Raw genomic sequence first — 18,362 nt, forward strand, 5'->3', positions numbered from 1 at the left:
TGTCGCAAGGGTATACTTTACAGTCATTGTATAATTCAAACAACCCTTTTTAATACACATGCAGGGATCATAGACAAGGCAACTAGATTAAAGACATACAAATACATTAAGCTAAACGAGAGTTCATCGTCATTTTGATCAGCAGAGAATGGTCCATTTATGTATATATACATCATTAGATATTGAACAATTCATTAAGTCTGTACTGGCAGACTCAGCTTCAGCGGCGACAAATAAGCTTTTTGATCATACTTAGGAAAAATAATCGATTCCGAATTTTATTTTGACGACATCTGTTATTGCGTAAGTCTGTTTATATAAAAAAAAAAAGTCGTCCACCCTTTCAAATATACATTCAAATTAAATATTAAATATTCATGTAAGAATGCTATTATATCGTTTGTGAGAAGCCCGAATATGGAATCGATTGATTTCATCGTCACCATAAAAGAAACCTCCCAAACACTATCAGGAGCTCTGAACAGTCAGTCAAGCAACAGACAGGATTTGTGTAGAGGCTCGCAGAAAAGGAATTCCTAGCTGTGGAAGAATGTAGAGTTTTTGTTAATGTCATATTTTTCGATGTGAGTTGTTAAATCGATTCACAAGGAGGAAACAAATGAATTGTTAAATAACAAATGCTGACGCAAGGTATTCCAACGTCTGATTCCTCACCGGTCAGACCCAGAACCCCCGCCTTGTCCGAGTTTGTCTGCGGACCATGTAGTTTCAGTCGGATTTATTCGAGAGGGACGTTCTACTGCCCCGTATGTAAGGAGCTCTTTTGTCACAATTGTGCCAAGCTCCATCGAATGAAGGAATGGTCACAAAATCACGCCATAGTACTTCTAGACAAAGCTAATTCAAAGCAGCTAAAGGCTATCGCATCGCAAAAAATTTCAAAATCCGAACGGGAATCGTCACAGCGGCCACAGCGGTGGGGGAGGAGGGCACCACTTAACGAAGGGTTTGAATCCAAGTCCAAATATCTGAACGCCTTGGCCAGTAACCACGATCACGAGACAGAGGACTTGGAGAATGAATTGTACTGTCCGGAGCATGATGTTGTCTTCTGTCTGCGCTGTAAAGACCCCCACTCTGAGTGTAAAGGGACGGTTCCTATTGTTTCATTGGCAAAAAAGATTGAAATCGCTCAAGTTATTTCAAACTACAAGAGATGTGTTAAATTCGCGGATATCATGTTAGAGGATCGACTTGAACAGAAGAAACAGGTCGAATCACAGAGAAGCGAGATAATTCCAAACATTCAGTCTATGAAGAACCATTTTGGTAACATGATAAGTAAAAAGGCTACAGTGATAGAAAATGAAGTTTCTATCAAAATAGAACAAAATATTAAGAAAATTCATCAACATATGGAAAAATGTAAGCGTGTGAAATACATGGCACAGTCTGATCTAGACAGTCTTCTATCTACCGTAGAAAGAGCAGTGCCAGGACCCATTGTTAAAGTGTATCTCCGACTGAAAGTCAAATATTCGGTCTTTGAGAAATATCTTAGAGAGTTATATAACGACACAGAGTACGTATCCTACCAGTTTGTGCCAAATGAAGAGATAATGACTCTACCAAACATCATCTCATCTATTGGAACTCTGAAGGAAACCAAAAGTTCCTCAAAGTTACCTCCCTTTATGTCGGTAGACAATGTCAAACCTTTCAAAGAAAGGTCGCTAACTTATCGTAAAAACGGTGACATTCGGCTGTTTGGACTCGGTGTTCTTGGAAAGGGAGGAATCACATCCATGCGATGTACGGCAAACTATATAATGGCAGTGGCTCGGAGCACGTGCGAGTTTCGCGTGTTCACGTTACGTGGCTGGACCTTTGCCCATTTAACGCTCTCATCACTGCCATGGGATTTTACTATGATATCTGAAAAAGAGGCTATTGTCAGTCTCCCTGGTGATAAGAAATTGGTGACCTTGACCATTGATTTCACACTACGTAGAGTAACACAGACAAGGGAAATTATTCTGGATGAGGCATGTTGGGGATTGACAGAATTTAAGGGAAAGTTGATCGGCACATTCTTGCCTTTTGAATTAGACGCTCATTTAAGGGTCATGACCTATGACGGAACCATGGAGAGAAAAATTGAAATCCAGGATTCTCCAGTGGCGTTTCGAGCACCACAATATGTGTTGTATCATGAGGATAAAGTGTACATTTCGGACAGTTATTCACATGCACTGATTATCATTGACCTAGATGGACACGTAACGTTTGCCTTCAAAGTCGCCGAGTTCGAGAATCCGGCGGGAATGACCGTTGATGATCAGGGGAACGTTTATGTTTGTGGGAAGACGTCACATAACGTTTTCCAGATCTCGAGGGAGGGGGAAATCCGGGAAATTCTATCCCAGGAGGACTGCCCCTCGCGACCTTGCTGTATTGGTCTGCTGGGGGACGGATCCACTTTACTAGTAGGATATTCAAACTCCAACGTGTTAAAATCATTTCAGTTTAAATAATGGATTTTTTTCTTTTACAATATATAAGTACAAGTATTTTGTTACATGTATTTATAAACTGCCACTGGCATTGTGATACTGTGATTACCAGTTGGCATACATAGTTTATTTTTAATGCAATATCGCCGATAGTAAACGCTGAACAATTTTTTGTGTTATTTTTACAGTCTTCTATTGGAATATAAAGAAAAAATAATAATACTGCCCTGTACATTTTCAGGCAAGAGTTTTTTTTTGGGGGGGGGGGTTAAATACTTTAAAAGTATAAACTAATTAGTCAGGATCTTAAAAATGATAAAAGGCAAAGTCCCAATAAATGATGTTAAAAAGTCGATAAACCATTTGTTACTTTTTTTTAAATCTATTTATTTATTTATTTATTTTTCTTCAAATTTTTAAATTTTTTGCCATTTAATTTCCAAATCTTGCCTATTATGATGTAAACTTTAAGTTCCTTCTAGTAAATTCAAGTGATTAAAATGTTGTCTAATCCGGAATGTTGTAAAATCCAGCCAATTTCTATGGAACCAGTAACGTCCGGATTAGACATGTTTCTCCGCTCTGTTTATCCCGCATAATCTGGTAACAACAAGTTGTTCCTAAGACTTAAGAAAGTATCAAATTAATGTATTATTTATCCAATAGTATTATTAACATAGACAATAATTTTATATTTATTTATTTTTTTCTCCACCCCTTTTGTGTAGGAAAGCATGTTAAGCCCCTGTCAACCCTTAATAAAAAATATTTACAATTCCAAATATTTTTCCATAAGATTCTTTGCAAATTAAAAAAGTTCATGTTCTCATGAACTACCGTGGGATGAGTAAGAATATTTCCATTGTGATGTGACTGAAGTCAAAAAATAGTGCAAACTTTTTTTTTCAAACATGATCGTTGAATGACAAAAATATGTGGCAAGTCATCAGAAAAATAATGTAAATATAAGATATGAATTTAATTATTGAGAATTCATGAGGTACATGAACTACAACGCTTCACTCCACGCCTGCATATTTATCATGAAGCGCTAGTTAACACGCTTCATGAAATATGCAGGCGTGAAGCGTCATAGTTCATGTCCTCATGAATTCTCAAAAATTAAATTCATCTCTTAAAAGGTTAAGATATAAGGACAACCTTTTAAAGGTTGCGATGATTTCAATATTTTACCCTTAATGTACGTAAATTACCCATAATGTAAATAAATAAATTACCCTTAGTGTAAGAATCTGATCACACTAAAACAGACAAGTGCACAGTATTCAATTAACGTGAGGTATAGATAGATTGGATATGTAATAAAGCTTGATATATATATATATATAAATATATATATATATATATATATATATATATATATATATATATATATATATATATATATATATATATATATATATATATATATATATAGTCAAATTAAAAATGCACTTAACAGTGTAGAAGTACAAAGCCTGTGCAGGATTAACAAAACCTATTGCAATTAATGCTGATGGCTGCTATTTGGAGCTTTGAAATTTGCATAAAACCGTTTGAACTATAAATAGACTTTCATTAATTTCTCTGATGACGCAAATTGGAAAGCCCATGAGATGGGAAGAAATTATCTTTAGGGGGAAAAAAGTTTCAGAAATTTATTCAAATTATTTTGAAAATCTGTCATTCATTGTCTTTTATCTCCATAGCAACCAACCAACTGTGGTAGATTCCTTTGTTTGATATTAAAATTTGTACATGTATTTACTGACTAGAACACAATTTCTTTAAAACAAACCAAAAAATAAACCAAATTAGAGTTTAGCTCTTACTTAAAGAAACTATTCAATATATTTTATCGAACCTTACAAGCTGATACATACTGGTGAAAACTATTTAACTTCATCAACTTTTTTTGACCTTGACCTTTCCTTTGATCTTGATCTCACTTTTCTTAAAATAGTGTTAAGCTCAGTTTCAAAAAAAAAAAAACTATTCAAGATATCAATTCTATCGTGCTTATACACATTGGTAAGAGCTGTTCGACTGCATCATTGTGTTTTACTTTGATCTTTCCTTCTATCTTGACTTCAAATTTGTGTTTAGCTAAATTTCAAAGAAACTATTCAAGATATTTTTATCAAACGTCAAATACTTATATATATATTGAAGAGAGCTATTCAACTGCATCAGCATTTTTGACCTTGAACTTCACTTTGACCTTAAACTCACTTTTTTAGATTGTGTATTTAGCTCAGTTTCAAAGAAACTATTCAAGATATTTTTTATGTAAGCTTATGCACTGATACATTATTTGGTAAGAATTTATTAATTGTGTCCAATTTGCTTTTTACCTTGACCTTCCCAATGACCTTTGACTTTGCTATTTATTGTGTATAAAACTCAGTTTTAAAAAATATTCAGGATATTTTCATCAAACTCCATACACTAATACAAATTTTCATGTTTCATTACTAATGAATTTGAGCGGGGCATTTGTCCTATGCACATATTTCTAGTTTTTTGTTTTTGTTTGTTTGGTTGGTTGGTTTTTGTTTTGTTTGATTTTGTTTTGAACTCATTCACTTTTATATCTAGTACTGTACACGAACTCCATTCGTTTTGTGAACTGCTGACTTTAAAGGTGCTTGGACACAGATTTGAAGTTAATATTTTCTCAAATTTTCTGTAAAATTTCAAGACTTATATGTTGCTATAGCATTTCATACTAAAAAAGAATAAAAATCTTATTTCATCTCGTAGTTATTGAAACTTCAAATTTCTGAACGCGTTTGATTGACACATCCTTGCACTTTCACAAATTTTAATTTTATTCTTAATACTTAAGAAAAGTGGCAATTTTGTTGTGTATTCATGAAAAATATTTAAACTATAATCCAGAAAATTCAGAGTAGAAATGTTCGAAAGCAAAACCCACTCACAGTATTGTCAGTTCGTGCTCAGTGGTGTGTGCAGACTTTAACAATTGAACACACCCGGTGAATCGTAAACATTAACAATAGCAGAGCTCGTGCCCTGTTTACAAAAACAGTTTACGTTTCACGGGTGTATTCAATTTGTTAAACTCTGTACACAACACTGAGCACGGGCTGACGATATTAGTGAGAGGATTTGCTTTCGCACATTTCTACTCTGAATTTTCTGGATTATAGATGCAATGTTTTTCATTAATATACATACATCAAAATCGCTTCTTTTCTTAAATGTTAGGGATAAAGATAAAATTTGTGAAAGTGCAAGGATGTGTAAATCAAACGCGTCCAGGAATTCGTAGTTCCAATAATTTCAAGATAAAATAAGTTTTTAATTATATTTTCGTGTGAAATGCTATTGCAATATATAAGTCGTGATATTATACAGAAAATTTGAGAAAATATTAACTTCAAATCTGTGTCTAAGCACCTTTAAACTAGACTATTGAAAGCCCTGTAACATCAACTAGATATAAACTAAGCTTCAAGGGCAGAATGGGACTGTTAATAAATCATGGATTTACTTTAACAATTTATTGCTCTCTTGTAATCCTGTAAATTATATTCACGCCAGGTATAAATGATGATTTATCAAGGTTAGAATAGCACTATTAATAAATCATGGATTTACTTTAACTATTTATGGCTCTCATTATTTCACGCCAATTATAAATGATGTCCTTGACGTACTGACGAGGGAAACTCTAAAATGAGGAATCCTCCCTTTGGGAACTCAATACACATTAAAATTAAACATTAATAATCCTAGACCAATCACAGACATGAAATATGAAATATGGCGATCACGAACAGTATTCAAGCTCAAAGTCCATTTAAACAATACAAATCGGGAGCAGAGCAAACATGGACCTCCAAAATCATCAGAGGGGGATCAGGTGCCATTGAGGAGCGAGCATCCCCTGCCGACCGGTCACACCCGCCGTGTGCTCCTTGTCATGAATGGGAAAACGGAAAAATCCGTAGGCAATTAAGTGTGTTAGTAATGGCCTAACATTAGTATGAAAAAAGGTCAGTCAGCATTTGACTTAAGATGGGTTGTATTTGCTGACAAGGTCATTCTATCGACCATAAAACTTGTAAAACGATGACTTCAGACGAGATTGTTGATATCCTTGTTTCATCAACTTGTTTGTCAATAACTTGCCTCGTTTTAGAAATTGTTCATACGTAGAGCTTGCTCTTGCCTATCGAATCAACTGGGAGACAAAAACCCCATGTGCAGGTGATAAGGGTATATTGCTATAGAAGTAAGGAAAGTTGACGATTGAAAAATTGAAGTCATCAAGTTTGTCATAAAGCTTTGTAGTTAGGTTACTATTAAAGTCTTTTTTCAAGTAAAATATCCAAATATGAAACAGATGTGTCAGACTCTGTGGTATCTTTTATTTCAAGCTCACTGGGATATATCGAGTCGACAAATGAATGGAAGTAACTATTGTTAATTGATAATACGTCGTCGATATATCTAAATGTCGAGTTGAAGGCCACGACAAGTGTTTTCTTCTTCTCATGTAGAAGTTTTTTTAAAAATAAATTCTGCTTCATATGAATACAAAAATAGGTCTGTTAACAAGGGGGCGCAATTGGTACCAATTGGAATTCCAGCAGATTGTTGAAAGATCTGATCTCCAAAAACTACATAGATCGTCGATCAGAAACTCAAGCATCTTTTCAATATCAGAGTACTTGTGTGTACAATCAGAATGCTTTTTAACGAAATAATTTTGCAAATGACCAATGAAAAGTAAGTATATTTACGAGTTCCATTTTTATTGAAAAAGCAGCTGTCAGTGATGTCAAAAAGCCTGGACTTTAATTTATTGTGGGGAATGGTTGTATAATGTGTTGAAAAGTTGTACGTTTTGATGTTATTGATTTTGTTAAAATTTTTTGATTTCAAATTTTCTAAAAATTCCTTGGAGTTTTTAAGTATCCACATCTGATTTACACCACTTCTCGAATATACTGTTGCACAGTACTCTTGAAGTTTCTCCTTCAATGCTGTAAATATTTTAGTGAGGAGTAAAGAAAGAGGCTTGGTAGAACATTTACTGAAACCTGCTATGTATCTTTGTTTGTAAAGATTTTATGGAGTTTTGGAATCCAGTATCGGTATGGTAATTCAAATTCATTTTGATTGTTGGGAATATTTAAAACTGATATATTGTTTTTGAAGAATTTCCTCCTTAGAAAGTGAGCTATGGGTATAAGTTGGATGACCAATTGCAGAATTAAATCCTAATTCCTCTAAAAAACAATTCAAATAATGAGCCTTACAAACAAAGACAATGTTGTTAACTGCTTCGTCACCGGGGACCAGTGCATACTGATCGTTTAATAAATCTAATTCTTGTTTCACATCTGCATTGTCGAAGACAGAAGGATGGATGGTTGTCATATTGCCCCTCAGTCGCTTAATCCGCGATTTCAACATACATCTGATACATTTAATCCATTCTGACAAAGTGTCAAGGTCTTCTTTTTCTTATTTAGTCCATCGCCTGGCGTAATCTTCCACTGAATTTATAATATTTATGAAATTATGACGCCAGTTGAAAGATCGAGGTTCCCTAAACTTAGGCCCTCTTATAATTACTATATTTACGTCATCAGTAATGACGTGTCCAGAAGGACTATAGTTGTAGGGTGAAGGAGAATATGATCACGTTGGAGGATTGTGTTTCAGATGCTCGATATCTAGGCACTGTAGAGTTTTTTTTTAATAATTAAAAAGTTTGAAAGCAATTGTCGATGTATATTTGTTAGAAATACAAGGTGTTGACTTCAACTTGAAATATGGTGGAATACAAAACTGTACCTTTTTGTGATTAAGAATATTACTTATATTAACTGCGTTAATTCCTTTCTTGGTATATTGAAGTTAAAGAAACAAACGGGTTGCTTGATTGGTTTAAATTTTGGTCCAAAACTCTATGTCCGACTTATAGGCGAGTCCTAGAAAGATTGGTATTTTTCTGGACGGCGAAATATATATTTTTAAAGAACTCTGATGATTACCGTTCACAAAAGTCTGGACTATTATTTTATTTTTGTATTCTAACATTATGCATAAAAGTACGAGCATTGCATAATACGCTAGCTAGCTTTATATATATATATTAAAAAAAATATGCCAGACTATAGTATATTACTCACATGCAATTAAAATATGATAGGATATTTGTTAATTAAATGTGTTAAAGAAGCATTAAATATTTAAGAAAACAACGTTGTGGGGTGTTATTTACGAAGGATGACTGATCTTCGGTAACTGTGATGCATTATCTTAATTAAAATGTCATGATCTTGAATGAGTTAGAAGCACGAAATTTCACCATTTGTATTGTGTTGTGTTATACTCTGATTAGGATTGACTTGAAAGTTACAGCGGTTTCTATCTATTTTAAAATCTCGATTCAGTGACAGCATAAGTAATAGGAAATATATATGAAATACCTATAGTGAGTTATTCCCAAGTTATTTCTTCAAAAAGCGACTTTATTTACCAAACTAAGATCCTTTAAGAGTAACGAACTCATTACTACTCATCACATATGATTTTGGGCGTGCTGAGAATAGATCAAAAACAATTGTTCAATTCAGTTAGAAAAAAAGAGTATTGTCTAAATATATCAAGTTGTCTAGGTGCTATTTCAATAAATAAATAAATAAATAAATAAATAAATACTCAGGTATGACAAGTTCAAAAATATCGCACACTGGAATCGTCCTTTCTTTTGAAGTCGACTCAGAAAAACAACAAAACGAGAAAAATATTGATTCTACCATTGAAGAAACAGCTATTCTGTGTTGTTCTTGAAAAGAAAATTCAATTTCAATTCATTTTGCTGCTCTTTGAAATTAATGAAGACGGATAAAATATTGTAGTTCGCGTTTAGCTCTTAGATCAGTGAAGAAAATTTAATTAGAGAAATTTGCCTATGAAGCCTGTTTCTTTTCAAGTTTTTATTCCGCGAAAGCTGATCCAAAAACTCTCTGAATACCAGAACTGTTGGGAACGCGAACAATTTTCCGTTGCGAACTTGACGGAATTTATTGTAGTGAATTAAAATCGGAAGAATAACAAAATTCAGTAGCCATTCATCTCCTTCCTTTCAGGCGAATGACTAATTTACATGTATTGTCTCCATAGTGCATCATTTTACAGTTTTACAGGGAAAGCATAAAACATGACATATTGGAAGCTCTCAGTAATCATTAGAATTTATTTATATTAGAAGTGCTTGATATCAACTTTCAAGTTTTATCCCGAACAAGGAACTGTTTATACATGAGAGAGAAATGGGTAAAACATTCAGAAAGTTTCCTGGTATGAATTGTTTTTATCAATAAAAAAACACGACAAACCTTTATAATGTAAAAAGACGTTGCAAATATTTAAATGAGAGACCTCAATTTGGAAGAGTTGCCAGGACAGAGTGGGAACAGGGATAGATACCGGTAATTAGTTTAAATCTGCAAGGCTATAATAAGGAACATGAGGCTCATGGGCCACAATGCTCACCTAACTAACCTGGGCCCGACTGTTCTTCATCAAAAGATTTAAATAATTTTTCTCCTCCTTTATTCACGTGAAAAATCCTTACCCATATTACCCATGTGTTCATTACATATATCCTTACTTGAATTCACACACTCTGGGGGTGCTCCACTAACTTTAATATCATTATAAATAACATGGTCTTACTGTTCTGCATGAGTAGTAAACATACATTAGTAAAGATTGTTCAATAATTTTAGCCCTATTATAACCCTATGATCCATAATTTGAAAAAAAAAAAGAATTCACACAACTTGAGAATGTTTCGAGTGAATTCGATTCGGTGCGGATCACCTATTGTTACCCTACCCAATGGGAACCATGATTAAATAAATTTGAATCTACACTACCTGATGATGATTGCATATTATCAATAGGGACTAATAATTATGGCCTTGCTGATCTTGAGAATATTTTAAAACATTTTTTCCTTTAGATTCCCTTAAAACTTTGATCCCTATTGTCGCCCGCCTTACCCCGGGGACCATTCTTGAAATTTGAGTCTGCACTGCCTGGGTGATTGCTATTTGATATCACTAATCATGTCTAGAAAAGAGGATTTTAAATCATTTTTTTCTCTATATATATTTCTAAGTAAAACTGAGATCCCCTTTTGTGTCCACATCTTACCCGCGAGGTCCATGATTTGAATACACTTGAATCTGTACTATCCGAGAATATGCTTGTCTCTTAATTTATGATAATTAAGTTATAATTTAAGATGCAATTGTCATGTTAAAAAATCTCTGTAATAGAGGAAATAAAAGATGAATGAATGTAAACCCTTCCCCCGATTTCCATGATTTGAACAAACTTGAATCTGCACTACCGGTGGATAGTTGCATCTTAATATCACTAACATGCATGGTCCTTCTTGAAAATTTTTGACAATTTTTCCTATATATTCCCAAGAAAAACTTGGATCCTCTTTTGTGGCCCCACCATACTGCTGGTGTCAATGATTTCAACAAACTTGAATCTGCACTACTTGGGGATGATTGCATATTAATATGAACAATCTTTTCGTATACGAGGGTTGTCCAGAAAGTTCGTGGACAAATGCTTAATTTTCTTTATAAAGTCCGCAATGGCAAACATGTACGATAAAATCTTAATATAGACAATGATTGAGTAAATGTACAAAAAATTAAAACAATGCACACTATTTACTGAACATTACAGGTGTAAAGACTTTGTATATGCAAGTCGCACGGGCCAGTCTGACGTAACGGTTATTTCATGATAACGTCAGAAATATGAATTTTGAATTTTTATCGCATGTTCATAGACGCACACTATTTTTCTTTATTATGCCACATTGCCAAACATGGCCGTAGGAACCGGGGGGGGGGGCACGGGCAAAATATAGCTTTTATATGCTTGTGCCCCCTCAATAATAACGTCTGATGACCTTTTCTTTTTTTTTTTTTGTTGTTGTTGCTTGTCAAGAAATTTTGGTAGTTGATAGTGCCCCTCCAACTGAAAATGTATGGTTGTGCCCCCTCATAGTGAAATTGCTTCCTACGGGCCTGCCAAATGTGTGCAATAATATTTATGTATATATTATAATTAATTTAAATTTTGGAATTCAAAACAATACACAATAATTTACGAGCGTCATCAATATTAACACTTCGTAAACACAGGATGCACAGCCCAGCCCGACGGCGCTATATTTACAACAACGTCATGAATAGGAATATATCCTACTTTCATCAAATAACAGTGGTTTTCCACTTCTTGTAGTGTCTCCGAAATTTTACACACCGTTGAAAAATCGTATACACCAATTACAAATCACTAGACTAAATATTTTCCAATAAGTTTAAGTTGTTTGAATAAATATTTTGTTTTTGACGACGTTTCAACCATATTAACCATAATTGTATGATTAGACGCTGTCCCGTTCGGATGGCCGACGTCGCTTTTTCTGTCAATTTTTGAAACATACTTCTTGCGGTTTTCACTTAATATTTTCATTGTCTATTTAGTAAGCGATACTAAAGGTATCAGAAAATGGCGATAACCGCTTTATTTGTGATATATTAAATTTTTATTCCGCTTTGACTCGTTTAAAAAAGAAAATAATCATTTCAATCAGATCACTTTATTTAAAAGTTCATGGCATTTTAACCCTGGTCCGTGCGCACTATCGGCGACCTTTAATGACCGAGATTTTCACAAAAATATTAAGTTCAAACAATAAAAACCAAACTATTCTGACTTGGATTTTCATAACTAATATTTTGGTATATAATAAGCATATCTTGAACCATTCATTTTGACAAAAACGCCATTGTCCACGAACTTTTTGGACAACCCTCGTACACATGTATATTACAATGTATATTTTGCACCAATTTTACTTCGGGGGCCATGGTTTGAACAAACTTTGAACCTACACAATGTCAGGAAGCATTAATTAACTACACTTTTTTTTTCATTTCATAACCGACCAACACGATACACACTTAGCTGATCTATGTAAATAACGGGTTAGCACGACTAACACGATGTACACTCAGCTGATCTCTGTACATAACGAATTAGCACGACTTTCACGATGTACAATTGGATGTCCTCTGTAAATATCAACTTATTGTCTGCTTGTATGTTTAACGACAATGGCCGAAATTTAAAATACAGCATTTAAATCGTGGACTGAATACTCGTGTCGTTTTTTGTACTTTGTTTCGTTTTAGTTTCTAGATTGGGTATCAGTTCTGACTAAATAATGGTTTGGAAATTAATATTTAATTTTCTTTCAAGACAATTCAAAATTTTTATGCTGATCGACATTAAAAATGAGGTGGAAGCGTTCGTTTGGGACACGCAAGAACCAAGTTCGAACACAATAAATTAAAATTGAACGAATTTTTTTAAATCCAGATCCATTAGGTTTGTCCCCAGATACCCCGGAGAATAAAAAGAAAGATACACGTAATGGTATTGATTTAATTAGTTTGGTATGTCTATAGCTTTTATAAAATCATAAGATAATACGTTAATCCACACAGCGTCAGAGGTCCTAAATTCACTTTTGGCCGTGGACCCTGACGTTGTGAGGATGAAACGCTCTCGTTTATCCATGCATATTAGATAGAAACGATTGTGCTGAACAAAATCATTAATTAAAAAAGAATACTATTAAATAAGAAACTTTTTTTCATAGATTAAAAAAACTTTAAATACTCATTTGGTCCTCTCTCTATGCTTTTTTTTTTAACCGAGCAATCTATAATTGATATTTTAAATTTGAAAGAAATACTAGTACTTTAAATAACATGAAGCGGAAACCCAAATGGAAAAAAAATTGTTATGCAAGCAGTATTTCAAAATGGGGAATTTTAGTGATTAAATGCTTTTTTTTCTAGGTAAATACATTCCGTATTGATATTAGCATGTTGTAATTTTAAGACAACTATACTGATAATAACTAATCATTTGCTCACATTCTCATTTTTCCACCCTTGTGCATATTTCCCTCTTATTTGCCCATTGTTCTCCACAAAATTCGTGCATAATTTAAATTTCTTTGTTTATCTCTAGTTCTCCAATATCAGTTTGCATTAAATTGATACCGAATAAGCGTAGATCTTTGAATATAATGCATGATCGTTTTTATATTGTTATGTGTAATTTGTAACGGGGGAGGACTTATTACTTCATATAAATGCTGAATGCCAACTAATTATGAGTGTCAAATGATTATCTATACCTCTAAACTTTCATATAGTTTAACTTCGAATATATATACTTGCTACATGTATATATTTATGTATTTTGAATTATTATTTGATAAATGATTTGATTTGATTTCATGTAACCTTGTGTTTTGTGAATCAATAAATGAAATTGAATTATTCATCCCCCTTTTTAATAGGTACATTCAGTGAATAAATATTTAATTACACTAAAAAAGGGGGCAGGCAATTTGAAGTGCAAACTTATTTGAAGAAACATTGAGAATTTAGACTTCATTTTTATATTTAAGCAAAATTTATATCAAATATGAACCAGTGTATACCCAAGTTAATATTCTGGAGACAATTTTATTTCTGAACATTTGAAAGCCATATTGCATCAAGATAAAACGTTATTACAGATATACATGTGTATTTGAACATCTGTACTGCAATGTGATTATTCACATTCTCGGGTGATTCAGAATGCCCGATATTGCTTTTAAAAAATATTTTGGGGGGACTGTGGTAAACTCCCATCCAAAAAGAAAAGGGTTGTACCTGCGACACTCATTACGTCAGAATCTATTCTGATTCGAAGAAATGAATCTTTTCTTCGCAAAAAATAAATTACAGAACGAAGTCGTAACCCGTCAAATTATCTCCTTTTTGAAGAGGAGAGATAGTCCCGGTGCGGAACACGTTGTCTGTCTGTTACAACAATATACTGTAACTTTGTTGGGCGGAGTAATCTAAATAATTGAATTTGAATGTAGGCTACATGTATAACCTAAAGCAAGGAAAACCGCTAAATACTCATTTCAATATTTTATTCACTGTACCCATCGATTGTTGATTTACTTATTGCTGATCTTATTCGTGAAGGAGATGGGTGAACAAGTCGTGTAGAATGCCTATAGCTTCAGATATGTAAAAATTATATTCAATTTGCGACTTTGTATTTAGAGTAAAGTTATCTTTAATGAGTTTCATGAAATTATGATAAACAAAACTTTTCTGACCAAAATTTTCTCGACAAAATTTATTTGGTTATTAAAAAATAATGTGGTATTCGTGGGGTTCGAACCCTAGCAATAAAAATCCAAAGTATAAATTTTTCTTTAAGACTAGCACGCTAACCACTACGCTACACAGCTCTTGCTGAAGTGTGGCATTTAAATCATGTTTGTGATGTGATCTTTGACTAAATGGACTTTTTCGGAAGATGCGAATGTTGCTTCATAAAAGTGTATTTTTAAAGTATAGTGGGTCATTGCTCCATGCATGTTTTTGTTATCCAAAAAAAAAAATGTATATCTTTACGCAGACTTTGAGAATAAACTTTCCAAAAAAATGGAGCGAAGACCCACTCACATCGAAAAATTGTGTTAAAGTATGAGAAAATTATCCCTTTCTGCCCTCTTTAGTGTGTGTATGCTATTTCATAGGCAAATAATTTCAATCTTTGTAAGATCTTTGCAAATTTTGGAGATTTTACATAAAGTATACTTTAATGTTAGATGAAGTATCAAATAAATTTTGTTATAATACAGATTTAATTTTTCACCTTCATGTTTGTCGCACTATAGGCTCTTCGCTCGCCTTGTTCGCCCATCTTCTTCACCTTATTACATGTACTCCCAAATCGGAATTTACGAAAACTCCAGAATTGATAAGGCAATATATATAAAGTATTCACATGTATTCATTTTTTTCTAATGACACAACAAATCGCATTTTATGCTCTAAAGAAAAAAAAAAGTCAAGGGACAGGTATCCTCACAACGTCAGGTCCTGAGTCCAATCATGACCGGGTTCCACGGACACTGGTGGGCTGTATAGAGGGCGAGGTGCAGTTAACCCCATTGGAAGTTATTGTTCAAATAAACTCGCATCTCGCAAGCTGTCTATTTAAGGTTCAACAATACTCTGATAAGCGAGATAACTCTTAATGACGAAAATGTTTATTATTCCTTTTAGATTTGTCAGGTTGAAATGTCTTTTTTTGTCTAATTTTGCCCCGCAAGCTGTGCTATGATTGTTTGTATTACATGTATACTTAAAAATTACATTTCTTTTGGAAAATTATGAATTAAAGCAACATTTTATATGAGTTAGCAAATGGTTTAGGAACCTTAAACGAATGGACGCATATCCCGTGGCTTGCGACAATGATAGAATCAGTAAAGTGAATACCATTTAATTCCATCCAAGCAAATTATTTTGCCCGGGCTAGACCTTGACCACAACCTATGATATTTGTAAAGAGAAAATTCAAGGAAGAGGATCAATTATCAAACACCAAAGGAATTTACTGACGATGGTGGTATTGCATATAACAAACATATCAATATTTTGAATCAGTTCCCAATTCCAAGTGTACTACCCGCTTTAAAAACATTTTAATGCAGTTTTGTGTCATTTAATTATTGAAATACAACAAGCAAAATCAGCAAATTTTCTATGTGAACATTCTTGATGATAGATTTTATCTATAGAAGAATGTAAACCCTAAATGAATAGGAAGCCGATTCTACTTATTAATTTTTGTGTGTGATGAAGAGATCATAAAGCTAATATCTAATGTAAAACCTTAAGGTATGAAAAGAACCATTGAATTGAAAAATTCAATCCTGTTGCATTGCCAGAAGTCGAAAGTTAATTAGAAACAAAGTCAATAAACCCTTATATTGATTACCCAAGGGAAGGAAGGAAGGTGACTACAGTAATCGATTCCAAAAATATAAAATATTTTGTGTTAAAAGCTGATATCGAGTGAAAGAGAAATACTAATCAACTAATATGTACGTCAAATTAATTCAAAAGTTTTCCTTGGCAACTCAGTTGGATACAAACAATCAACACTGACGTAAAAATCTCTGATGACATTGCAACTATTTTAATCATTAGTTGTAAAACAAAATAACGGGGAGAAAAAGATGAGAAAATTTTAATTTTACCGTTTGAGTTGAATTATGTTTAGAATTTTAAACGTAAAATCGAATTTGTTTCAAAATCTCTGAACATGGGCACATAAAACTTGCTGACAGGATATTGTTTTTCAGCAGTAGAGATGCCAATACAGATAGTCTCATTTGATGCAAAATCTATTAAAATACCATGCAATAAATTCCATCAGTCTCTTGATTACATTTACAAATGTAAATGCTTTTGTTTATTGTTCTTGGTGCATGGAACAAAATCAATCATCCTTCACTATATAGCTGTTTTTAATCTAGGAGAAAAAGTTAATATTCAGTGGCGGATTGAATTTGTTTGGGGGAAGGGTGAGACCCTAAGGGGGGAGGGCACGGGAGGGGCAGGACAGTACAACGCGGTGGGGGGGGGGGGGGGGCAAGGGGACCCGGCCCCCAACTTTTTCTGAGTATAGTATGTTGCTATAAATTTTCATTTAGATGCTGGTTCCCCCCACCCTCCCCGACTTTTTGTTTCTGTAAGGTCGAGCACTGGCAAATTCTAGGATTTTGGGCAGTTAAGGAGGTTCTTTTTTTTGCTTTTCAGATTATTTTGAGAAGTTGTCCCCCACTTTTTGGACAGTTTATTTCGTTAGATTTTTTGGGAGGTTGGCCCCCACCTTTGAAACCGTTTGCTACAGGCCTGGAGGGGTAACCCCACCCATTTGTGGGGTGGGGGTTGGGGATCTCCACCGATAATTTTTTTAAAAAATGGCTCCAAATGTTGCATTTTCCAGCATTTTAGATTGAATTGGTTAGTTTTTGCCTTTCTTTCTTGCTTTGACGGGGCCTCTACTGGACATATACATTTAAGTTATACCACAATTCATTATACAAAGTTGTAACCGTTGAATTTTTTTTATAACATCATTCAACTGTAATAAAAAAAATATTTGCAGATCTTTTGCTTTTAAAATGTTTATTTCAATGTAACTTCCATCTACACAAAAAACACTATTCAATGCAATTTTATTTTACTATAGACTTGACCCTTTCGGTACAGATCACAACGTAAACCGTTAGAACTGGGGGGGGGGGGGGGTTTACTTTCTCGGTAGTAAAGCTAACTTGATTGGTAAAATACCGGTATTTTATTAAACGTTAATTTAAGTTTTAAAAAAATGACACTTGTAAAAAACATTAGGCGCCCCCCCCCCCCCCCCCCCCATACACACACACTTATATTGAAAGAGAATCACGGGTTTTTATATTTTGTGTCGAACACTTTCTCCTGAAATATTTATAAACGCTTATATTCCATATGGCAACTGGTATAAAAAAAATTGTGGCCACATAAAAAAAGTCATGAAGTTCACAATTTTTATCACAGGCCAACTGCTCATTATAATCATGCAAACTTTTGCATGTCCATGAATAAAAATGGTACTCATTAGCTACATGTATAATGTATTTTCAATATAAAATGAACTTTGTCATCCTTTGACCCAGAAGACTTTAATTCCAACCTCTTACAGAGAAATACCTGCTCATTATATTCATAGAAACAGCTAGCCTGCTAATATCTTTGAGTAAAGAAGATTTTTAAAGCTGTAAAGTATTTTCAATATGCAGTCAAACCTTATTATCTCAAATTCAATGGGACTGAGGAAAAAATTCTGAAATTTCCAAGAGTTTGAGATATTGAGGTTACAATA

The 18,362-nt window shown here is 33.7% G+C and overlaps 1 protein-coding gene across 1 annotated transcript; it reads left to right on the forward strand.

Annotated features, from left to right (window-relative positions):
* The first annotated feature begins 638 nt into the window (after nucleotides 1-638).
* On the forward strand, nucleotides 639-2,495 carry LOC133197795 (uncharacterized). Its single transcript, XM_061334010.1, has one exon. The coding sequence runs from the start codon at nucleotides 639-641 to the stop codon at nucleotides 2,493-2,495; it is 1,857 nt and encodes a 618-aa protein (XP_061189994.1).
* The last annotated feature ends 15,867 nt before the right edge of the window (nucleotides 2,496-18,362 follow it).

The sequence above is a fragment of the Saccostrea echinata genome, unplaced genomic scaffold, assembly GCF_033153115.1.
Source record: "Saccostrea echinata isolate AGI-Se365-2 ecotype Australia unplaced genomic scaffold, CSIRO_AGI_Sech_v1 ptg000001l, whole genome shotgun sequence".
Lineage (NCBI taxonomy): Eukaryota > Metazoa > Mollusca > Bivalvia > Ostreida > Ostreidae > Saccostrea > Saccostrea echinata.

Bases quoted from the DNA above. Each gene is read 5' to 3' on its own strand.
- LOC133197795 (XM_061334010.1), top strand. From the start codon at position 639: ATGCTGACGCAAGGTATTCCAACGTCTGATTCCTCACCGGTCAGACCC.